This window comes from Schistocerca serialis, chromosome 1 (genome assembly GCF_023864345.2).
Source record: "Schistocerca serialis cubense isolate TAMUIC-IGC-003099 chromosome 1, iqSchSeri2.2, whole genome shotgun sequence".
Lineage (NCBI taxonomy): Eukaryota > Metazoa > Arthropoda > Insecta > Orthoptera > Acrididae > Schistocerca > Schistocerca serialis.
In genome coordinates, this window is record NC_064638.1 from 119,388,604 (window position 1) to 119,414,109 (window position 25,506).

Genomic DNA, 25,506 nt, shown 5'->3' on the forward strand with positions numbered 1-25,506 from the left:
TCGGTAAATAAACAACACCAGAGAAGTTTATTTTACTTGAAATATCGCACCGACAATTGAAAAGAAGATCGATATGCTGTGCCTTTGACCTCCCTTCTGCATCTTGGCTAGGAAATACTAACATCTTTGCCTTCAAGCGCTTTCGCCGAAAATCTGGATCACGATCAGATCGTATTTGGTACTAAAAGGGTTAATTGTTACTGATATGAATTGAATGCTTTTAAATTGCAGTTAGTGTTACCATTTTTTTTATTTTTTTATTCCCCAGTAAGCTTGTGCATGTCATGACATAGAATTAGATACCTAATTATTGTAATGTTGGCTTACTTCAATCCATATTTGGAATGTATTGATACTACTGTGTGTAGAATATTGGTGAGCTATTGCTGAGATACTGTCTAAGGTACAGTTTAAAAGTTGAGATATTATGTTGTTGACAGACTGTAATCTTTGGAAGTACAAGTCTTTCGATAGTACTGTGGAATTAATTACTAATCTTCCTACACTTGTTGTCCGTTTAAATTGCACGCTGCGAAGTGTCAGAAACATACATTTATTTGTAATTTTTTATTCACTAGCTATGGTCTTTTGGTGCTGTATTATTATGTGAATTATTTTGTATTAATCTGTGTAACTTCAAAATATTAATACATCTATCTGGTAGTTGGGCAACAATATACTTGCAAAAGTTCACATTTAGGAAGAGGAACTTGAAACATTTGTGTGCAATAGTGGATCAGTAAATAAGTTGGGTGTTGCATCGTGAAATGGGTAGTACAGCAAGGGAAAATGGAAAAAGACCATTGCCAAAGACAGTATCACATGACAAATGTGCATGTAGACATACGCAAAAAACATTCAAAAATGCAACAAGTCAAAAGAATCATACTTCAGTAGCTAATTAATGATATTGTTTTTAGATCTGCATCCAAACCAAAATCATAAATTTTAGATTCCAGGCCACAGACTGTTTTAATCCTAATAAATGAAACATGATTGATGAAATATGCCCATAGCTGGAACCAAAATACTTTACAGTTCCCATACAGAATAAAATTTATTACTTAAACAAGCGAGTAATCAGATTTCATTAAAAAAATGAATAAAATAGAAAATATATACTCGAAAAAATTTAAAAAATTAAAGTTAGTGACTATACAGAACTGACAGAAAAATGAAAGAACTGATAAAATTGGGGGCAACGACTGAGAAAAAAGACACACATGTGGTGGAACATTACGTGCAACAGAGCCATAGAAGACAGGATACAAGTTCGAAATAAAATTTAACAGCTGTAAAACATACAGAAAATGGAAATAAAGATACTGAAGACCTTTTAAGAAAATAATTTGTAGAAGAGAGATTATGGAGATAGAAGGACTTTGACAAAAACACACACACGTCATTTTTACAGAACCTTAGAGAATGACAGATATCAACCACAGAGCTTATACTTCAAAAGACAAAATGGAACACTGGAGGGAAACCCAAAAAAGAACTGCAATACTGCAACAATACATTGACACACTATTAAACTGTAATAAACCAATATGGAGACTGCAGTTTGAAAAGCTAGAATCTAACCTTTATTCGAAACCTCCAGTACACAATTGTGAACATAATAAAATCATTGAAAAATAACACAGCACCTGGAAAAGATTTAGGGGTTAGACAGCAAAAATGTGGTAACCAAAATACACAGAATGATAGAAAACATATAAGAAACATTAAAGGTACCAAAAGAATGGATGTCAACCCTAATACATGCCATCCACAAGAAAGGAGACAAAACAGACCCTGATAACTAGAGAAACTTCACTACTGTCCATCACATATACTGTATTCACCTGATCATAATGTCATGTAGAAGAAGGTGTAATTAGATGAATGACGAACACTAACTTCACGTAATGAAGGTTTATTCAGCACTTGCACATTCATGGGTGCGGAGCGAACTGCCTCCAGCCAGAACACATACAGCTACAGAACATTCCAGTACAATGACATTTGTGGATACTTCTAGAATGTACTCGAACCGAATATAGAAATTAAAATTGTACAGTACAGGTGAGTTTTGAACTTGCGACCCTCCATGCATTTAGTATTGTAATCGCTACACCACGGTGCTACTCGCTTTTTCTGCGACAGTAAGATGTGGTTTTTTCCCAAATTCATCATTCGAAAAATATGGCGATGTCTTATATTCACATATTAACTATTTCTGCTGAGATCAACATTTTTACATTGTCTAATGGATTATTATAGGGGTTGTCTTACATTTGCAGATGAGGCTTTGGCCATTGAAGTTTTGTACAGATGTATTTTGAAGACTTACGAAGAGTAGGGCTTAGCATTCAAGTAGGCTTGAGATTTTGCTGTTTGCCGAAACTTTCAATACAGTATGTGTGTTGCTTGAACAATCATGTGACATTTGACTGGTGGCAGTAGTGCAAGAGATAATTGAGAAACTTTGTGCGCATTGCACTCAACTTTTGACGGTCTGCCATTTCTTGACAGAATGCTCCTTTTTTTTTTAAAAAAAAAAACCACTCACATTCTCTTTTGTGTTTGCCATTGGAGATATCGGCAGTTTAAGCGAATGACTCATGGGCTGTCAACCGCGTTTTACTTTTTATTTGTCGTAGCAATATAGCGAAGGCCATTTAATTTTTATTTCTGGATCTCTGTTACTCTGTGGTGTATTTTATAGACCCTTCTCCACATTCCTGTTTTTAGCTATCTTCTCTTCCATCAATTGGGATTGACATGTAGTGGCTTTTAACTCCTGTCTATGTCTTCTTGTTCTACAGTTTAGGCATGGGCACCTATTGTTTTTGTGCCCTAAAGCAAAGCAGAGCAAAACAAAACAAAACAATTACAGTTTCATGAAATAGTTGGAGCTAGCATTAAATTCTATCAACTTACTAACTTTCGTTGTATTTGAACAGATTTCCAATAAAAGTTCTCATAGCTGTATGGATACCATATGTATACATTTATTCTCCCTTTAAGTGAAGCTAACATTCAGAGGCGAAAATGTTGTCCCTCAAAATCTGTTGCCTGATTCTGAACTCAAGTCAGTATTTTATTTGGTTATGGGAAACTGTAATGATTTACCAAGCGTGTTGCAAATAAGAAATTTTGTCTCTGTTTACGTCTTGGACTTGGGGACAAGGTGTTACCAGCTGCAGAAGGAGATGGTACATTCACACGAAACGAGAAAGAAAATTAATCCAGAATTAAATATCTAACAGACAAAAATCCCATTAAACTGACAGAAATTGTCATCACAAGACTAAATTACAGCGGAAAGACCCATTGTGGAGATAATATTGAGAGACATCACTAGATCACAGGACAAGTGCAGGTTCAAGAATTGGACTGAATTGCAATTGCGCTCTTTTGTGTACATTCTATTTGCTGTTGTTACAAATTACCTGCACCCTAGAAGGTATTGCTGTCTGTGTTTCACTGTTGCTCAGCCAAAGCACCACACCACAGCACTACAAAATGGTTGGAAGGGGAACAGTGACACCAGCTTGGTTGAGAAGTGAGAACTAAGAAGAGTGTGGGGAGGGAGGGTGGTGCACAGATAGCAGATTTCGCTATGCTGCCAACCAAGGGCTGCGTTTTTTGGATCTTTATGAACATCTGCCATGTTTAAACTGCAGTTCAGTTTACCTGAGTCCATTTGTACTCTGAATCAAAAAATTGGATAAATAATCAACAATAGCACACATTTCTGCAGGAGGTAGCAAAAGTCTAGGTTGGAGCTAGTGTCATACTTAGTGTTCCATGCAGCAATGTCGTCTACGCTCGTCATCAGGTATGATGAAAATGTTAGGAGGGTGTGCCAGCTGCTGGTTCTACACAAGAGCTGTGTGTAGACAATATGTTTAGAAACGAGATATTGTAAAATTCTCACATCAGTATAGAAGCAAAATCCTCTATTTATTCATAAAAAACAGCTGTGTTCTCAGGTACCACCATAACTACAAACTGAGAAATAGCAACAAATTTGGAAGAAACAGCCAAATATTTGTGACTAAAAAGATATAAGTTTCGCAGTTCTCCTGTTAAGAGGGTGGTGGTGGTTTAAAATATTGGTACTGCAGACGACAGGCTAACTAAACAGAAAAGGCTGTGAAGATAAGAATTAGTGTAAACAATATATTTTTGTTTTCTCATTGTATTATTAAAATATAGGCATTCAACAAATGGCAGAGTTTAGAATATGTATGATAACTTTTTAGGCAGATACCTTGGGTCAATAAAAGTTTGTAATTTTGATTAGTCAGAATATGTTAAAAATGTATTTTTCCAAAGGAGCCTCTTGAAAAAATGGGGTGGGGGGGGGCGGCAAGTCATATTGTACGCAACGTCATCTTATACTCAGGTAAATACGGTAATACTCTATCCAAAGCTCTATTAAATTGGCTAGAGCCTCCAGTTGACGCACAGAATAATACTGACCGAGGTTCAGGAAGGAAAGATTGTGCAGTGAATGAATGGATCTGGTGCCTGAAAAAAAATCAACAATTTGAGAGTCCAGGAACACCACAATAACATTCACCTTATGATTCCATAGGTGTAAAGATACTTGGAACCATTTGAAATCAAGACAGAGTCAGAGATGGAATGTCTCTGTCCCAGTTTTAGAGAACAAAACTGGTGGTACATGGTACAAAGGAGTCAGTGGGGTAAAGATGGGGAAGTGCAAGGAAAAGTCTATCAGTGTAAAAAAAATCTGGCCTTCATTGATGATAACAACAAATAATGGCAAAGAATCTTAAGATAATACATATAATCTCAGCCAAAACAGGACTACAAATATCATATGAAAAAGTACAGTACATGGACATGCACTAGAGACTTATGAATGGGTGGATGACAAAAGTAAAAAGTTTGATGCCTTAGAAAACATTGTACAGAAAACATGGTTGAACTTGATATCCAATGCCGAAATGATCAAAAAATTGCAGAAAGCGTCGAGACTTACATGAAGCTCTAAAACAAAAGTAGTATCTCCTCAATGCCAGATTAAGACACTATAATATGGTAGTCTTAACAGAGGCCTGTACACCTCAGAGGCAGCAACTAAGGGAAAAATAAAAATCAGTGAAATTTGGAAATATCAGAAAATACTGAGAAAAATCTACATTCCAGTTCAGAAAGAGATTTGGGTGAGAGACTGACAGAAGAACTGTGCAAACAGGTGGACAATTGAAGACATTATAAGGAAAAGGACGAAATTATATGGATGCTTACATAAGATGAAGACAGACTGAACAACAATATTTTTAACTTACTGGCGACTATAATTGGATGACGAATGATGGTGGTTGAGTGTAGGCTTGTTGTATGTGTCCACGTCATGTTCTCCGACAACCAATGAGTGTTCAGTAGCGTTCTCAGTGCTTTGTTGTGAATGTCGTAGCCAATGTGAGCATTGAATGTGATTGAAGTGAGTTATTCAGTGGATTTATTCCATTTGTTGTGAATTGTCATGGCTGATAGTGGTGTTAAGTGTCAAGTTCTGCACATGCAAGCGACAGACAAACATTTGCAGTGCGCACTCTTTTTTTCAAGCGCAGAGCACATGAGTGAGCTTATTGCAACTGTCACTTTGCGCTGGCAACAATGCAATCCCTGTCCATGTCTCAAGCTGCACGAATTGCCATTGTTTGTGGATTGGACTATATAGTACACTGAAAACCAGCAGGGTTAAGGAATTGTGGAAGACATCAAGAAACCGCTTTAGACATGACAAACAGTAAAAATACAGAGAAAATAAAAGAAAACATAAACTTGAGCAAACACCGAAAGATAAAAAGAGAGAAAATTGTGCAGAAGACAAGAAGAGAGAAAGAGAGGCCTTCAATATTGCTCTTTTTAAAGGGATTTATCGACACTATAAACATGACTATATTCTTCCTGATCATTTTAAGTGCTAAATAGTGAGCTGTGGAATTGAACTATAATTGTACTTCCATTGAAGGTAAAGTGCCTAGCAGTGCTGTAAAGTTGTAGTAAAACTTAATAATTTTGCACACGGAGATAGTTAACAGAGAAGGTGTCTTTGCAAAGAAGTCAGTAGGTCATATCCAGCAAATTTTAGACAGCTTTGGGAATCTAGACTTGCAGCAACCAGAATTAAATTGACATAGCTGTTTCCAGGGGTGGTTATGATATATTGCTTAAACTATCTCCACATGTGAAGAACCCTCAATGGAGAATGTTAGAGTTTAATACAGTTTGGATTCCATTAAGAATTGATATCTTACTTCAAAGTTCTCTTCCATCACAATAATTTGCTGTCACTTGTGCATCCACATCCATACTCTACAAACCACTGTGGAGTGCACAGCAGATGGAACTTCACATTTTACGATGTATTAGCATTTTTCCGATTCCTTTAGTGTATTGAATGTGGAAATAATGACTGCTTAAATGTCTCTGTGTGTGCTGTAGTTAGACTTATCTTGTGTTTGCTGTCCCCACAGGAGTGATTGTATTGGGGTGTGGGGTTATTATATTGTCAGATTCCTCATTTAATACGGGTTTTTGAAACTTTGTAAGTTGGCTTTTGTATGGTAGTTCACATCAGTATTAAAGAATCAACCAGTTCAGGTGTTCATCATCTTTGTTATGCTCTACTGTAACTTGAAAATTTTAACTTTTTGTGCTATCCTTGTTTGTTTGTGATCAGTGTCTCATTAGGACTCTCTCTCTCTCTCTCTCTCTCTCTCTCTCTCTCTCTCTCTCTCTCTCTATTGGGACAAAATGGCAAGACTTGACTTTTCTTTGAAGTCTTCTCACATCCACTAGCTTTGGTTGCCATTGATTACTTTTTGTTTCAAAACTTGAAGAAATGATTGAGTGAAGGTAAACATCAAGTGGAGGAAAGATGCTTACTTTGGACAGCTTATTTTACCCAGGGTTTTAAAAAGATGAAAATATTCCAAGTCATTGGTTGGTTGGCTGAGTGCCACCCTGAATTCAAGGGGGACTATTGTCAAAATAAGTTTAGGGTGTTTGAATATCACAGTATGCTTTTGGTGTTCAGTAGAACATTTGCAATGGTAACCTATCCGACACTATTACTTCATCCAGTGAAAGATGATCTCTGTTGGTTAATGGCCTTGGCATGGCTATTTATAATCACACACCTCTTGTGGACAGTGGTTTTCAGTTACATAGGGAGACAATGGTCAGCCAGTAGCCTTTTGTAGTTTGATTTCCCCTCAGATCATAAATCATCAGTTTCAGAATGATATGTACATGTATCTTGTGGATTGAAATAAATACTATTTCAAGTTACTGCAGTTACTTTTATAAAACATCAAAGGCTTAGCAAGAAAATAGCAGAAAAACTTATATCTTGTTCACAAATACAGTAGCTGTTCTTGAACAAAGAAAAACTTTGTTTCCCAAAAACTGTGCCATCTTGTGTGCATCTTCCCAAATCTTTATTTATTAATTTTTTCTATCCATCCATAGACAATATAGATTGTGTGGATGTTGTCGACAAATACATATATATGATACAGACACAAGGGTATATAAAAGTACAATTGCGTTTCCTAAATATAAACTTCAATTATTTGTCTTGCTGTGTTTCATGATTATACATCATGTACCACTCTGTTATTGAACATACCAAAGAAAGCTCCTAGTTAAATTACTTAATCAGTTACATTGTCGACAAAATTTTACCTACTTTCCAGGTAACTCTTAACAGAATAAAAACACTTTTCTAACAAATAACTTTCTAGGCTATGCCTGAAGGCATGTATTTCTCTTCTGTCTTTTATATTCTGTGGAAGTTTGTTGAATAGTTTGTCCATTGTATAGTACACTACTCTGTGTTTTCGTTTTGTTTTTTCTGCTCAGATGTAGGTGGTGACTTGATTTGGTTTCATGTTCGTGTAGGGAACTGTTTGTTGGGTACTGATTGATGTTTTTCTTCATGTGAATCACTGTTAGTAAAACATATTCACAGGGAACAGTCAAGATTCTCATAGATTTAAACAACTTGGTGCAGTGCATTCTCTTGTTACTATTTTGTCATAATTCGTATGGCTCTTTTTTGTAGTTTGAAGATCGTTTGAATATTCTGAGTATTTGTTCCCCAAAAGATTATTCCATAACAAATGATTGAGTGCACTTATGCAAAGTAAGTTGCTCTGGTGGATGCGTTACTACACGCCGATTTTATTATTCTAAGGGCATAGCATTCTGATGCTATTCGCTTTCGAAGGGCATTAATATGTTCAGTCCATTTTAGTTGAGTGTCAATATGCTTCCCCAGAAATTTTGTTTTTGAGACACATTCTATGTTTCATATTTCACTTTTGTAGAGTATTGGTTTTGTTTATGTTTAAAGTAAGTTTGTTTGTTATATCCAGTTGCACACTTGCTCAAGTGTTTCTTCAGCATTATTGTTTAGTATGATTTGTGATGCACCAGTGAGTAGAATGTTACTTTCGTCGGCAAACAGTACCATTTCACCAAGTTTAACACTCTTTGGTAAATCGTTGATATATACCAGAAAGAGTATCGGACCCAACACACTTCCTTGAGGGCTCCAATGTTAATATAGTCTGAATCGGAGATGTTTTTTATAGTGAGATTGTTAGTTTGAGAGATTTCTACCTGTTGCACCCTGTTTTTCAGGTATGAGTGAAACCATCTGTCTGCTACTCCTCTTATGCCGAGTGCATCCAGTTTGTTTAGCAGGATTGTGTGGTCGACTGTATCAAAAGCTTTGGTGAAGCCTAGGAAGATACCTGTTATATGGTTCCCTCTATCTAGTTCAAGAACAATGTTTGTAAATTGAGCTATAGCTGTCTGTGTACTTTTGTTAGGCCTGAAACCAAACTGCTCTTTGCACAGAAGATTGTACTTTGTTAGATATCCCATTAGTCTGTTTTTCATCATGGTTTCTATTACTTTTGAAAAGGATGACTGTAAAGATACAGGTCTGTAGCTTTCTGTATTTTCTGGGTCACCTTTCTTAAGTATGGGCAAAACCTTTGCATATTTTAGTGCATCTGGGAAGTTACCTGTGATGAATGATTCATTAATGTGTGCTAAAGGCTCTTTGACACTTTGTATACAGTCCTTAACATAGGCACTTCATCTATACCTGTTGCGGTTTTATTTTTCAGGCTCCGAACAATGCTGGTTATTTCTTCTGTGGTGGTGGGTTGCAGCATCATTGTGTTTGGAACATAATTTAGTGATTGTACATGCTGTTTTCTGTCAAATTTTTGTTGTAGTTTGATTGGAAAAGTTTGTTACTTTTTTAGGCTCTTGTGTTATAATACCGTTGTGATGTAAGAGGATGTTTTCCTGTTTTGTCTCCTGTTTGGTGACATTCCAGGCTGCTTTTATCTTGTTTTCTGCTTTATCTAGAATTTTATCATTATGGGACTTCTTTGCTGTTAGTAGCACTTTTCTGTATATTCCTTTGTAGGTGTGGTAGTATTCTTGAGATGCATGATCATTTGGGTTTTTTGTTACTGAGGTGAGGTGCTTGAGGGTGAGGAAGGATTTCCTTATCCCACTGGCCACCCAATTGGTTCTGTTTAGAGGTTTGATGACTCTAAGTACTTTTGGGAACATTTCTTTGAATCTAAATTTAAATATTGATAGAAACTTTACAAACTTTTTATCCGTTCTAGCCTCTGTGTAGACTTCATTCCAGGTTTCTTTGTTAATCTGCGTGGCAAATTCTGATCTTTTTGATTTAGAAAAAACTCTTCTATATGTGAGTAGTTTAGTTTCTTTTTCTGCAGGGATGTGTAAATTTAAGATCTGACAGAAATGGTCTGAAAGTCCAAGGTTATCTACAACAATTTCACAGTTTCTTTTCTCCATGTAAGTTAGGACATGATCAATGACTGAAGCTGAATGCTTGGTTACCCTTGTGGCAGTGTTAACTAAAATTGCTTCCATCATCTCAGCATCTGATTCTTCACCCTCACTAGATTATTCAAAATGCTACTAAGTCATTATCGCAAAGAATATAATCTTCAATTCCATAAAGATTATTGGAAATTCTAGGTACTGCCAAGTGACCAAGAGCCAATGGCACACTGCTGACAAAGACAAGCATTGCAAACAGCCTCATGGTGTCAAAGCTGCTTTGTTCCTGATGTAATTTCTATAGATTTGTTTTACACTAGCTTTGAATGGATGATTGAGACACACATACACATTCCTAAATAATTCACATCACTTATCATGCCACCAGGAATAATCATGTATCACAGTTAACTTTTCAGTTTTTGTTTCACTCGATTGCCAGTGTTTGTGCGAAAACTAGCCAACAGAAGCATTGATTCTGAGTGAAGAAGAGCTCTTGACCACTTATTCTACACTGCTGAAATCCAGTCTAGAACCAGTTCCTCTATCATCCACCCACCACCATGAGCTCTTACAGTAATACCAGCTGGGAAACTTCCTCTCACAGACAGTGTTTTCTGATTAAAAACCACATACAATGGCAGTTTTCATCAGTCAGCCATAATGCTTCACATCACTGTGCACTACTGCGTTTCCACACCACATGTACACATTTGCGCACTATGTTCCACTACATTATTTACTGTAGTGCTGTTTGGCACATCAGAATAGACTGACATTTGGTCTGCATCCCCCTTTTGGGGGTGTAGATAAATTTTGTGATATAGGTGGCTAATGTAAAATTTTGTTGGCAAAATGTTTCTTTTACGTGCTGTTTTGTAGCCTTCAATTTGAATCCTGTTCTGTTTTGAACTACAGATTAAGCATGTATTTCTTTCACATGTGCACATTTGCAGTTTCACCCTCGAAATGTTCACCAATTTTTTGAACTGTTTGAGTTTCACTTGCACACTACCAATGAATGTTTTTTTTTAATCAGTATGAAATCTGCATCCAGCTTCCTGCTTTACTGTGTTCCTTTGCATAGCTGATAACTTGAATTTAAATTTCATTCTGTAACTAGTGCACTGCTTTCCCACTTTCATGCACAATCCAGATGATCAACTTTTCTCTCATCCTCAATTTCGAACATTCTCAACCCCCCCCCCCCCCCCCCCCCACACACACACACACACAATCTTTTTTTTAGGTCTATAATCAGTTTATTTTTCATGAGCCATTGAGCTGTACCATTCATCCAGTATGAAGGTCCTCATCCTTTACTGACAAGTGTGGTTAATGACAGTAGAGTAGCTGCCAAGATTGTAAAAAAGCTATCATCACCCTAACAGTCTTTATTTATCTTTTTAACAATTAGAGTGCTTGTCTCATAGGTAGGTATCATTATCTGTGGACTGGCTAAAGTCTGTGTGATACTTAAAAAAAACTGTTATTGGAATTTTAAAACTTTTAGGTTTGTTTTTACTTTAAACACACTAATTTTGGTATAGTTGGTGAAACGTATACAGTAGCATTTTTAACAGAACAAAATTGCAGAATAATTGAAGTATTAAAATATGTTAACAAACATGCGGTCCTACTACTGAAATTTGTTACGTACAAATTAGACCTCTCACACAAAATCGAAGTTAAATTTAGTATTCGTATTGGAGTACAGTGTGATAAAACTTGAAGCAAGAACAGATGGTTTGATGACGTTACATTGCTGTGCTCATGAGACTGTACTTTCTGTCCATGTGAGATGTACTTTCCCTGTCTTCCCTTTTTTTAAAAACATGCCTGTGGGTGAATCATTCATACAACTATTTTCAGATGACATGTAATCTGAATTATCGTCAAATACTTTATCAACATTTCTCCTGTTCACTGCACATGTCGAACACCAAACCAAACCAAATGCATGAAGAAGAGAGAAGTTGAATGTCAGCTTATGCCTACAAAGCAAGCTTCAATAACAAAGGTCTCAGTAATGAAGAATTCTTCCAGTGATGCAACTGCTGCCGCCAAGTGGGCACAGTAGAAAAAAGTAAAAAATCTCTAGACAGCACAGATGTTTCTGGGAGTCATATATCTGATAAGCGCTAAAGAAAATTGTAGTAACTAGTGCGATGTAATATTACATCTTCGGTACATTTTGTACAATCACTGTAATATTACGTCAGTCACATGCCAAGTAATCTTCAGTAATTATTTGAAAATAGACTTCCGAAAACTTGATGCTGTTAAATGGAGAAAACCTCATTACATTTTGTTTTCACTACATTTTTTAGATAGTGCAGTTCATCACCAAATCCCATTTCTGTGCAGGCATTTTTTGTACCACTTTTACACATCTGAGTGACAACTTCACAATTTTGAAATCTCCTTTATGAAGGTCAGTTATTTGTTTAAGGTCTAAAGGTGCTAACATAAAAGCCTTTTGTGCTGAGTAGCCATGGCAAATGGTTGTTGTTACGGGTAATGAATTGCTTGCCTGGCTCTCACCAGGTCATTGTTTAATGGAGTGCTTTGCTATGCATTTGTTGTGAGTTTTATATTCTTCTAATGGTCCAATGTTACTTTCACCAACTTGTTGGAAACATTAAAATAGATGCAAAATTTTCCTTCCAGTTACAACCCTTGAATTCTTAAATTTGAAGACACTGTCACTTAACGAGTAACATCAGTACAGTATCTGTGCATCTGCTTATTGTATATTTTCTGAGCAGTGTGTAACAAATGGAAGAGTACATAAAATTCCTTTTCGTGTTTATTATTTTTTAATTCACTGAAAACAATTTTTATCTGAAAGATTTCATATCATCTTGATGTGGATGCAGCATTGTTTTCTTTTGTTCATTGTTAAAAGGTTAAATTTCAAGGTAAACATAAGGTAATGTTGCTGCCTCTGTTAACTGTTAACCTCTCTCACCCAGTTGCAGATTGTGTGTAGTTTCCCTGAATTAGAAAATGTAAAGCAGGTGTCAGTGCAAAGGTTAGTTTCAACACTGTAGTGCTGTACTAGGCATTGGTCTGTTAACCCATTGTTGTACGATGACTTGTATATGAGTCATCACACTGGAATGCTTCTATGTACAATCACTAGAGCTGTCACCATGCAGTTGCCTTGTGTGGTGCTCAGGTGTGTACTGCATTACCAATGGTTCTGTTTTTAGTTCAGGCAGCATGGTAATAGATGAGGGAGAGTGTACTGATCATAACACAGGAAAGGATAATTCATCATTTTTCTGCAGATTAATAACTTTTTAGCATCAACAGGATCCTAGATTATTTGTAATAATGAATTGTAGCTTAAATCTGGTTATCATCCTTTGTCTCTATGTCTCTCCCCTAAGTAATTAAACATTGGTGTACTTGTTCTCACTAGGGAATGGTCAGACTTTTTGTTTTGAAACTTGGCATGGTTTATATCACTCATAGGTATCGCCACTTGAGATACACAACCCAGATTTGTGCTGCCACTTCACACTATAGGTTGTACCGAAAAACATGAAAACTGATATTTCCTCTCTTGTCACCTGCTACTAAGTCATGACTACCTCTGGATATTGCTAGCTGTTGGTACAGTGTGCATGGTGGGGGTATTGAGCTTGTCTGCAAATTCCCTACTTTTAGACTTTCACTTTGAGACATGTTGTAGATGTTTGAAACGTATGAGCTAGTTTCAATTTCTGTATCGTGACTTACACTATCAAGCAATTTAGGATAGTGATTTGTAATAATTGGGTTAGAAGCTATGACATTAATTGTAGCATCACATGTACAACAACTAGGCATCTACTATATTCATGCAGCATAGGTGTTTAAATAAACATTAAGCAGGCAAAATACACTGCTGCATTTCTATGTGCGCAGTGAGAAATACACACAATTAATAAATATGGTGCTGCCTGTATTGAAAGGCAAAAAGTCACAAAATTTCAAAGTTCAACAGGAAAACTATTGTCTTTAACAGATATGCAAACTTCCAAAACAGCCAATTGGAATGTTGTTGCATTTTTAGTGTTAACATACAGATAAGCTTACTTCATGTAGTCCTACAGTTGGAATAGAAATGTAGCAAATTTGTTAATTGTTAAATTAGATGTATTATCCATTAGTAAGGATAGATTGCTATTCACCGTATAGCGGAGATGTTGAGTTGCAGATAGGAACAACAAGACTATTGAACATGTAAGCTTTTGGCCACAAAAGTTGTTCTTCTGAAATATAGACCCCCCCCCCCCACACACACACACACACACACACACACACACACACACACACAAAATTTTCATGCAAATGCAGCTCTCTCTCTCTCTCTCTCTCTCTCTCTCTCTCTCTCTGTGTGTGTGTGTGTGTGTGTGTGTGTGTGTGTGTGTGTGTGTGTGTGTGTGTGTGTGTGTGTGTGATGTCTATTTCAGGAGGTGGTTGTCTGGCTGAAAGCCTATGTGTTTAGTCATTGTTTTCTTGTGCCTGCCTGCAACTCAATATCTCCACTGCATCATGAGTAGCAATCATCCTTTTTATAATTTGTCACTATCCAATCCTGGATTTTCTATTGTTTGATTGTGCATTAGTAATTTAGGTTTGTTAACATCTTTGTTGTTTTAAGTGTCCCGAGTAGGAGTAATAAATTGCTAATAATTCTGGCATAATTCCAGAAAATTATGACCAGGCAGCAGAAATATTGACAAATCTGGAGAAACTTGTGCCAAACATGCTGCAAGTGGCTTACCGTCGCATAAACTTGGAAAGGAGACGGAATGACTTAAATAAAGTTGCTGAACTGTACGAGCACTACATTAACACATCAAAAAGCAAAGTCATTGCAAACAATATGGCAATAAAGTATGCAAGGTTTTCATGGAAGGTAAGATATACATATTGCTTTATCCACCGTACTGTACACAGCTTCTTTGCAGAAGGTAGTTAAATATGAAACCATAAAGTGGATGCAGGTGGATATTGAGTCCAGAACATCTTGACACTCCTAAGGTACACTGTTAAATCTGCATTCCTATTTCAGCAATTTGACGAGTGCGCAAAGGCATTCCCTCATCTTCACTTTGATTCGCTTTACCATCGAGGTAAGATGCCCCCTTTGGGAAACAGACTGCCACTGTTTCATCATTTGTAACACACACACACATTGGTTACATCCAAAGAATTGTTGAAATGTTTTGAGTTTTGTTTGATGTAACTGTTTTCATTTTTCAGATATTAGGGGACACAGACAGAGCCATCTCAATCCTGAATAAGGCGGTTGAGAAAGATAAGGTAACAATATAATGTATTATAATGTTTAAATTCTTACTACCAGTATTTTGTGACTGGTACATAATTTTTGATTGGTTAGTGAGAAAATTCTGAAATATCGTAAATCTGCTATGGAGCACAGTGTTCAAATATCATAGCATGACTCTTGAATGCTCTGGCTGTCTCAAAAATTGTATCCTCTCACTCACTGATGGCTTGGTATCAACGTAGTACCGCAAACTGACAAACGTGCAACCAGTTTTCATCAGTTTAACATGTCAAAAATTTATTCTAACAAACTGCCATTCATAAGTCTTAAATTGAACAAATTAAACTTTATGTATTAATATTTATCAATAATGACAACTCGGTAACATTGTGGTAATTGTTACAGAACATATTTCACTCATGTATTTGTGGTAGTACTTGCCAGTGTGGTGAGGTCTTGATTACACTGTTGGACTGAAGATGGAAATAAAAAAGGGAAAATTTATGAAAAGTGAAGTTCTGTCATCTCTTCCCTTGGTGATTCTATATTCAGTTTTGTTGGGAAACCTCTCACTGCAAAGCAAAAGCCTTGAGTCATCAGTGTGCACACACAAAAAGAAAGAATGAACGGTGCTGCTAGATGGACTGTGTTGTGGTGGAGGTTGTCTGGTGGGGTGGGGCAGCACGCGTTCACGTCCATGCACATGCACACAAAACGGGGGTGTAGGAAGAGCGGCTGGCAGTGGGTGGCTTGTGGCTCAGAGGGAGGCAGCCTGCTTGTGGCAAGGGATGTGTGAGGGAGAGGTGGCAGGTGAATGGGCTAGGCATGTGATGCACTGGTATTGGAGCCGTTAGGGAGCTGCCCAAGTGAGGGTGGCATGGGGATGTGAATTGGAAGAGGGTGAAAGGATAGGGGAAGGGGAAACTGTTAAGCAGAGGGTGTGGGGATAGTGATTTACTAGAAACTGGGTTCAGGACAGTTACAGGAGTGAAGGATATCTTGCAAGGATAACTCCCATTTGCATAGTTCAGAGAAGCTGGTGGATGAGTTAAGGAACCCAATGGTCCGGGATGCAATGCAGCCATTGAAATTGGGCCTTTTGTCCTGAGCTGCATTTTTTGTCACCAGGTAGACTTCATTCTTGGCAACAGTTTGGTGATGGCCATTCGTCCTGGCTAACAGCTGGTTGGTAGTCGTACTGACACAAAAAGCTATGCAGTGTTGGTGGCAGAGTTGTTATACTACATGGCCCTGCCTGTGAAGAGTGTGGAGTAAGAAGTGTTGGGTGGGTTGGTCAAGTCCTGCACAGGGATATGAGCCCTTGGTGAGGGTTTAGAAATGCTGCAAGGGATCATATCCCTGTGGAAGACCCAGGTGTAAGACTTGCCCAATCTACCAACCCAGCATGTCCTACCCCATCAGAGGCCAGGCTACATGTGAAAGCAGCCATGTCATATACCAACTGTACTGCAAACAAGCTTTTTATGTCAATGACTACCAAACAGCTGTTCACGAGGATGAATGGCCACTGTCAAACTGTTGCTAACAACAAAGTTGACCACCCAGTGGCACAATATGCAGCTGAGCATAACGTGCTAAATTTCGATGGTCCCTTCCATTTACATCCTTACCTCCACCACCAGCTTCTGTGGACTACACATCCTTGCAACACCCCCTTCACTCCCATAGTCATCGTGGCCTCAATCTCCATTAACCCACTGTTTCCCGCACGCTCTACCCAACAGTTTCCCTTCCTTTATCCTATCACTCCCTCCCATTTCACGATACACGTCACCTTCAATGTAAGTGGCTCCAACACCTATGCCTCCAACACCCATGCATCACATGCATATCCCACGTACCTACCACCTGTCCTTTGTGCATTACAACAAACTGGCTGCCTTTCTCAAAGCTCCTAGCCACCCACCCCCTCTCTTTTTCAGCCCACCCTATCTTCCAAAATGCAGCACTGACGTTGTGCATCTGGCTGGTATCGTGTAGAGTGCATGAGCATGTGCAGATGTGTGTGCAGTAGCCCAAGAAAGAATTACTCCAAAAGCTAGCAAGTTTTCTTTATTTTTGTGTGTGCTTGTTGGCGACTCAACACTGCAGCTTTTTGGTGAAGGGTCACCTATACTCCCTAAAGTGTGTGTATTATTTATATGCTGTCTTCTTGAAAAAACTGAAATCATCTTGATAGTAAGTGAAGCAGGAAGGAGAAAAGTGCACAGAGCAGTTCTAGTTATTAGTGGGAATGTGTGCTACATGCTTTGTGCAAATTCCATTAATGACTTAGTCACTTATTTCCATATAATCATAAATTTGTAATTTGTTGTGCTTTTTGAAATTCATGATAGTATTGTGATAGTGAAATTGTATAATTTATTAAATAAGCGAACAGTAGTGTGATAGTGGTTGAGTCAAGTTGTGCTAGAAATTTTTGTCACTGATTCCATTCAGTATCTCTTCATTTATTATGCGATCGAATCACCAGCATTCTTGTGTAACACCACTTTTCAAAAGCTTTTATTCTCTTCTTGTCACAACTGTTTTGTCCCATGTGTCACTTCCTTGCAGAGCTACTCTGCAAATACCTTTAGAGAAGACTTGCTATCGCTGTAAAGTTAGATTCAATAACAACAGTTTTCTTTTTCTGAAGTGCTTTCTCCTTATTGGCAGTCTGCATGTTATGTCATCTCTACTTTGGCTGCTGTTGGTTATTTTGCTGCCCAAATAGCAAAACTTGTCTAATCTTTTCAGTGTTTAGTTTCCTAAACTGATTCTGTCAACACCACCAGATTTAATACATAAAAAAAAGACGTAATTTCTTTCTTTTATTTGTACCTTGTACCCCTCTTTTCAAGACAAATATACAACAGTTTCTGAGTGGCATAAATAAGTTGAAACGTCGTCCTGTGACAGTACCAAAAAAGCTGTGTTAAGGTCATGTTTAGGTAAAATTTGGACTGTGTCTTTGGAGCCTGTGGGTCTTATTCGGTCAAAATCTATTTATTACTTATGCCCTGTCTCCTCTCTGTTACCTGCCCTCTCTCCTTCACCTTGCAGTTAGTGGATAGCGATCTTTGGATATTTTGTTGTATGGAAAGTATTATACATTGTTAAAATTCTATGACATCCAGAAAGTTGATTTGTCACCACTTCGCCAGGTTATTGCCGGTGGAGTTGGATTAAGGTGGTAGAATCAGCCTCGGTAGAACTCAGTGTAGTAATCATTTTTAAGACACCTTGCAGACATAGTACTGTGTTTAGACAGTAAGGTACAATTAATCAGTTTTGTTGATATTTGTTAAGTTTTGAAATATTGTTGCTGTGCAGTTGTATTTTTAATCAGTAGTACGGCGTTAAAAAACTTCTCTCATGGAACCTTGTTGTTTCAGGAAAACCCTCGCCTTTACTTGCAGCTTATTGACATGGGGCTTCAGAAGAATCCCTTGAATGAAGAAGAGATAATTGCAATTATAGATCAGTTTCTCAGTGGAGATGCTGACCCTGAGCAGAAAGTTCTGTTTGCTCAGCGTAAAGTTGAATTTCTTGAAGATTTTGGAAAAGATGTTGTGGGGTAATTCTGTTATTATTATTATTATTATTATTGTCATCATCAGTAGTAATGAAAGAAAATTTAGATGATTGGTAGTGCATAAAACTGTGTAGAAAAAAGAGCTGTTCTCCTGTCCACATGTATGTCTGTTGTATATAATGAGCTCCCATTCCTATTAATGATTATTGTGATATAAAGTTGTGAGGTTGGTTTAAAAAGTCAGGTAAAAAAGCAAGGAAAATAATGTTTGTTTCATAAACAGCTCTCCGTACTTTGTGGCAGTTGCCTTTGAGGGATATCCTCTGCAAAATACTTGTTGAATGCAAATATCACTTCATCATTTGATGAAAGTTCCTTCCTTGTAAGCCAAAGTTTTAAGTTTGGGAACAAGAAGAGACTACTAGGGGTATGTCTGGTGAATAGGGTGGATGAAGAACCCGTTCAAAGTCCAATATATGCACTTTTGCCATTGTTATTGCTGATAGGTGTGATGGTGCATTATCCTGGTGAAGGAGCAAATTATTATTATTGTTATTGTTTTGTGTGTGTGAGTGCGTGCGTGCGTGCGTGCGTGCGTGCGTGTGTGTGTGCGCGCCAAACCAGGTATCTTCCCAGCCAACGCAAGTTTCAAATGATCCAACAGTGACACATAATAGGAGCCTGTTACAGTTATACCTTTTTGCAAATAATCTATGAGAACTATTCCTTAGGAACCCTAAAAATCAGTGGCCATCATATTACCATCTGACAAAATGGTCTTTGTCTTCTTCATTGCACTTTCACCAGCCTTTGTCCATAGTTTTGACTGCCATTTTGACTCTGGTGTGTAGTGATGGATCCCAGTTTTGTCATCAGTCACAAATCTGCACAAAAATTTGTGCGGATTGCAATTAAACATCAGCAGACATAGTGTTGAAATGTTGTGCCAGATGCATTTTTGATCGACTGAGAGATCACAGCACTTATCCCTCTCAAAGTTTCTTCATAGCCAATTCTCCGTTGCAGGATACAATGCACTCACTCGGTTGAGATGCCTACAGTCTCAGCAATCTCACAATTTTATTATTATTATTATTATTATTATTATATTTTTTAATGATGTGATCTCACATGGATGACCAAAAGTAAATGGTATAGTGCAGAGTCTGCGTGAGCTTCATCCAGTTGTGTTTTGATTTATGCGGTTGTCCAAATCTTCAGATGAAAATGTTTAGTAACAGTATGAAACTCCGCTGTCTCCATTTTTAATCACAGTAGACACACTGGCCAATTCAAATAGCTTTCAACAGTGAACTGTCTGCTGTACATTGTTGAAATTCTCTATGTAATCTTCGGAATAATCAAGCTTACCAGCTATGAAGGCACAACAAAAATGTTCCATTCTTTCATGGAAGTTTACCAGACTTACCTAACCACCCCCATACATGGGTGTTAATCTGGTTAAAACTGAAATTTTTGTCTCTGAGAGGTAGTGATTTCTCTCAAATTGAAGTTTAGAGATGAATAACAATTGATTTTCTTTACACTCATGGAGTCAAAATATAGTCTGAATTGGTTACTTATATGCTTTCTAACAAAACTTAAAGACAGACGTCCACAAAATGTCACTTTTTTATGAAAATTGGCTGCTTGCGTAATATTTGTTTGTACGTCACAAACTGACAGTGACGAAAATAGTATGTATTTAGCAGAAATTAGACAATTTGAGAAACTCATGTTTTAATTGCCTTGTCTGTTAAGTGTTTGCCCTGTCTGTATCAGTCAGTACTATGACTGCATGAAAGAACATTGATAGTGAGTTTACAAATGCTGATGAATCGGAATCTGACAGAAACAAATGCATAAAATGTATATCAGTTAACTGTATTACCCACACTCTAGTTTACTTCATCTACTTCCATGATCTGTAAGTCACTATGAAGAGTACGGCATAGGGTATTTACCATTCCATTTGTGTAAGGAGTGTGGGAAGAATGGCTGCTTAAATGCCCCTTTATGCTTTGTAATTACTGAAATCTTGTGTTTGCGTGCTCTACTGATGCGGAATGTAAGAGCTGTATTCCTTGATTATGCTCCTTGAAACTTTGTGAACTTGCTCCCAGATGATAGTTGTCTACCTTAAAGTGTGTGCCATTTCATATTTTTCACCATTTTTGTGATGGTCTTGTGTGGGAGAAACAAGCTTTGTGGCGGTTTATGTTGTCCTCCCCTCGAGTATCCCCTATTCTGAACTGTGCAGAAGGGACTTATCCTTACAACAGATTCTCCACACCCAAAACATTCCTGGCATCAGCGTACAGAACCCAATGTCCTCGCACCCTCCACCCAACTGTCCTCCCACCCCCCCACCCCCCCACCCCCTGTCATGTCACATACTCACAATTTGCCTCAACTCACCCTGATTGTACATGCTCTCTGCTGGTGCACGTGTGTGTTTTTTCCCCTTGTTTGCTTGTCTTACTTCTGCTCCCTATTTTCCACCCCTCTGCTCCCTATTTTCCACCCCTCTGCTCCCTATTTTCCACCCCTCTGCTCCCTGTTTTCCACCCCTCTGCTCCCTGTTTTCCACCCCTCTGCTCCCTGTTTTCCACCCCTCTGCTCCCTGTTTTCCACCCCTCTGCTCCCTGTTTTCCACCCCTCTGCTCCCTGTTTTCCACCCCTCTGCTCCCTGTTTTCCACCCCTCTGCTCCCTGTTTTCCGCCCACCCCTCTGCTCCCTGTTTTCCGCCCACCCCTCTGCTCCCTGTTTTCCGCCCACCCCTCTGCTCCCTGTTTTCCGCCCACCCCTCTGCTCCCTGTTTTCGCCCACCCCCCTCTCTGCTCCCTGTTTTCCGCCCACACCCCTCTCTGCTCCCTGTTTTCCGCCCACCCCCCTCTCTGCTCCCTGTTTTCCGCCCACCCCCCTCTCTGCTCCCTGTTTTCCGCCCACCCCCCTCTCTGCTCCCTGTTTTCCGCCCACGCCCCTCTCTGCTCCCTGTTTTCCGCCCACGCCCCTCTCTGCTCCCTGTTTTCCGCCCACGCCCCTCTCTGCTCCCTGTTTTCCGCCCACGCCCCTCTCTGCTCCCTGTTTTCCGCCCACGCCCCTCTCTGCTCCCTGTTTTCCGCCCACGCCCCCTCTCTGCTCCCTGTTTTCCGCCCACGCCCCTCTCTGCTCCCTGTTTCCGCCCACGCCCCTCTCTGCTCCCTGTTTTCCGCCCACGCCCCTCTCTGCTCCCTGTTTTCCGCCCACGCCCCTCTCTGCTCCCTGTTTTCCGCCCACGCCCCTCTCTGCTCCCTGTTTTCCGCCCACGCCCCTCTCTGCTCCCTGTTTTCCGCCCACGCCCCTCTCTGCTCCCTGTTTTCCGCCCACGCCCCTCTCTGCTCCCTGTTTTCCGCCCACGCCCCTCTCTGCTCCCTGTTTTCCGCCCACGCCCCTCTCTGCTCCCTGTTTTCCGCCCACGCCCCTCTCTGCTCCCTGTTTTCCGCCCACGCCCCTCTCTGCTCCCTGTTTTCCGCCCACGCCCCTCTCTGCTCCCTGTTTTCCGCCCACGCCCCTCTCTGCTCCCTGTTTTCCGCCCACGCCCCTCTCTGCTCCCTGTTTTCCGCCCACGCCCCCTCTCTGCTCCCTGTTTTCCGCCCACGCCCCTCTCTGCTCCCTGTTTTCCGCCCACGCCCCTCTCTGCTCCCTGTTTTCCGCCCACGCCCCTCTCTGCTCCCTGTTTTCCGCCCACGCCCCTCTCTGCTCCCTGTTTTCCGCCCACGCCCCTCTCTGCTCCCTGTTTTCCGCCCACGCCCCTCTCTGCTCCCTGTTTTCCGCCCACGCCCCTCTCTGCTCCCTGTTTTCCGCCCACGCCCCTCTCTGCTCCCTGTTTTCCGCCCACGCCCCTCTCTGCTCCCTGTTTTCCGCCCACGCCCCTCTCTGCTCCCTGTTTTCCGCCCACGCCCCTCTCTGCTCCCTGTTTTCCGCCCACGCCCCTCTCTGCTCCCTGTTTTCCGCCCACGCCCCTCTCTGCTCCCTGTTTTCCGCCCACGCCCCTCTCTGCTCCCTGTTTTCCGCCCACGCCCCTCTCTGCTCCTTAGGCCCGCATCTCGTGGTCGTGCGGTAGCGTTCTCGCTTCCCACGCCCGGGTTCCCGGGTTCGATTCCCGGCGGGGTCAGGGATTTTCTCTGCCTCGTGATGGCTGGGTGTTGTGTGCTGTCCTTAGGTTAGTTAGGTTTAAGTAGTTCTAAGTTCTAGGGGACTTATGACCACAGCAGTTGAGTCCCATAGTGCTCAGAGCCATTTGAACCTCTCTGCTCCCTGTTTTCCGCCCACGCCCCTCTCTGCTCCCTGTTTTCCGCCCACGCCCCTCTCTGCTCCCTGTTTTCCGCCCACGCCCCCTCTCTGCTCCCTGTTTTCCGCCCACGCCCCTCTCTGCTCCCTGTTTTCCGCCCACGCCCCCTCTCTGCTCCCTGTTTTCCGCCCACGCCCCTCTCTGCTCCCAGTTTTCCGCCCACGCCCCTCTCTGCTCCCTGTTTTCCGCCCACGCCCCTCTCTGCTCCCTGTTTTCCGCCCACGCCCCTCTCTGCTCCCTGTTTTCCGCCCACGCCCCTCTCTGCTCCCTGTTTTCCGCCCACGCCCCTCTCTGCTCCCTGTTTTCCGCCCACGCCCCTCTCTGCTCCCTGTTTTCCGCCCACGCCCCTCTCTGCTCCCTGTTTTCCGCCCACGCCCCTCTCTGCTCCCTGTTTTCCGCCCACGCCCCTCTCTGCTCCCTGTTTTCCGCCCACGCCCCTCTCTGCTCCCTGTTTTCCGCCCACGCCCCTCTCTGCTCCCTGTTTTCCGCCCACGCCCCTCTGTGCTCCCTGTTTTCCGCCCACGCCCCTCTGTGCTCCCTGTTTTCCGCCCACGCCCCTCTGTGCTCCCTGTTTTCCGCCCACGCCCCTCTGTGCTCCCTGTTTTCCGCCCACGCCCCTCTCTGCTCCCTGTTTCCGCCCACGCCCCTCTCTGCTCCCTGTTTTCCGCCACGCCCTCTCTGCTCCCTGTTTTCCGCCCACGCCCCTCTCTGCTCCCTGTTTTCCGCCCACGCCCCTCTCTGCTCCCTGTTTTCCGCCCACGCCCCTCTCTGCTCCCTGTTTTCCGCCCACGCCCCTCTCTGCTCCCTGTTTTCCGCCCACGCCCCTCTCTGCTCCCTGTTTTCCGCCCACGCCCCTCTCTGCTCCCTGTTTTCCGCCCACGCCCCTCTCTGCTCCCTGTTTTCCGCCCACGCCCCTCTCTGCTCCCTGTTTTCCGCCCACGCCCCTCTCTGCTCCCTGTTTTCGCCCACGCCCCTCTCTGCTCCCTGTTTTCCGCCCACGCCCCTCTCTGCTCCCTGTTTTCCGCCCACGCCCCTCTCTGCTCCCTGTTTTCCGCCCACGCCCCTCTCTGCTCCCTGTTTTCCGCCCACGCCCCTCTCTGCTCCCTGTTTTCCGCCCACGCCCCTCTCTGCTCCCTGTTTTCCGCCCACGCCCCTCTCTGCTCCCTGTTTTCCGCCCACGCCCCCCTCTCTGCTCCCTGTTTTCCGCCCACACCCCTCTCTGCTCCCTGTTTTCCGCCCACACCCCTCTCTGCTCCCTGTTTTCCGCCCACTACCCCTCTCTGCTCCCTGTTTTCCGCCCACACCCCTCTCTGCTCCCTGTTTTCCGCCCACACCCCTCTCTGCTCCCTGTTTTCCGCCCACACCCCTCTCTGCTCCCTGTTTTCCGCCCACACCCCTCTCTGCTCCCTGTTTTCCGCCCACACCCCTCTCGCTCCCTGTTTTCCGCCCACACCCCTCTCTGCTCCCTGTTTTCCGCCCACACCCCTCTCTGCTCCCTGTTTTCCGCCCACACCCCTCTCTGCTCCCTGTTTTCCGCCCACACCCCTCTCTGCTCCCTGTTTTCCCGCCCACACCCCTCTCTGCTCCCTGTTTTCCGCCCACACCCCTCTCTGCTCCCTGTTTTCCGCCCACACCCCCTCTCTGCTCCCCTGTTTTCCGCCCACACCCCTCTCTGCTCCCTGTTTTCCGCCCACACCCCTCTCTGCTCCCTGTTTTCCGCCCACACCCCTCTCTGCTCCCTGTTTTCCGCCCACACCCCTCTCTGCTCCCTGTTTTCCGCCCACACCCCTCTCTGCTCCCCTGTTTTCCGCCCACACCCCTCTCTGCTCCCTGTTTTCCGCCCACACCCCTCTCTGCTCCCTGTTTTCCGCCCACACCCCTCTCTGCTCCCTGTTTTCCGCCCACACCCCTCTCTGCTCCCTGTTTTCCGCCCACACCCCTCTCTGCTCCCTGTTTTCCGCCCACACCCCTCTCTGCTCCCTGTTTTCCGCCCACACCCCTCTCTGCTCCCTGTTTTCCGCCCACACCCCTCTCTGCTCCCTGTTTTCCGCCCACACCCCTCTCTGCTCCCTGTTTTCCGCCCACACCCCTCTCTGCTCCCTGTTTTCCGCCCACACCCCTCTCTGCTCCCTGTTTTCCGCCCACACCCCTCTCTGCTCCCTGTTTTCCGCCCCACACCCCTCTCTGCTCCCTGTTTTCCGCCCACACCCCTCTCTGCTCCCTGTTTTCCGCCCACACCCCTCTCTGCTCCCTGTTTTCCGCCCACACCCCTCTCTGCTCCCTGTTTTCCGCCCACACCCCTCTCTGCTCCCTGTTTTCCGCCCACACCCCTCTCTGCTCCCTGTTTTCCGCCCACACCCCTCTCTGCTCCCTGTTTTCCGCCCACACCCCTCTCTGCTCCCTGTTTTCCGCCCACACCCCTCTCTGCTCCCTGTTTTCCGCCCACACCCCTCTCTGCTCCCTGTTTTCCGCCCACAC

At 42.2% G+C, this 25,506-nt stretch overlaps 1 protein-coding gene across 2 annotated transcripts in view; it reads left to right on the forward strand.

The window, feature by feature from the left end:
- The window catches only part of LOC126463595 (pre-mRNA-processing factor 39), a 102,150-nt gene that overhangs the window by 62,066 nt on the left and 14,578 nt on the right, over nucleotides 1–25,506 (forward strand). The window contains exons 14-17 of one of the 2 annotated variants that reach the window (XM_050096172.1): nucleotides 14,574–14,782; nucleotides 14,939–14,999; nucleotides 15,130–15,189; nucleotides 18,556–18,692. In XM_050096172.1, the coding sequence (XP_049952129.1) occupies nucleotides 14,574–14,782; nucleotides 14,939–14,999; nucleotides 15,130–15,170 (311 nt within the window). In that variant the 3' untranslated portion in view covers nucleotides 15,171–15,189; nucleotides 18,556–18,692. Of the gene's footprint in view, nucleotides 1–14,573; nucleotides 14,783–14,938; nucleotides 15,000–15,129; nucleotides 15,190–18,555; nucleotides 18,738–25,506 lie in introns of those variants that run through there. The other variant, XM_050096170.1, reaches the window with a different exon arrangement.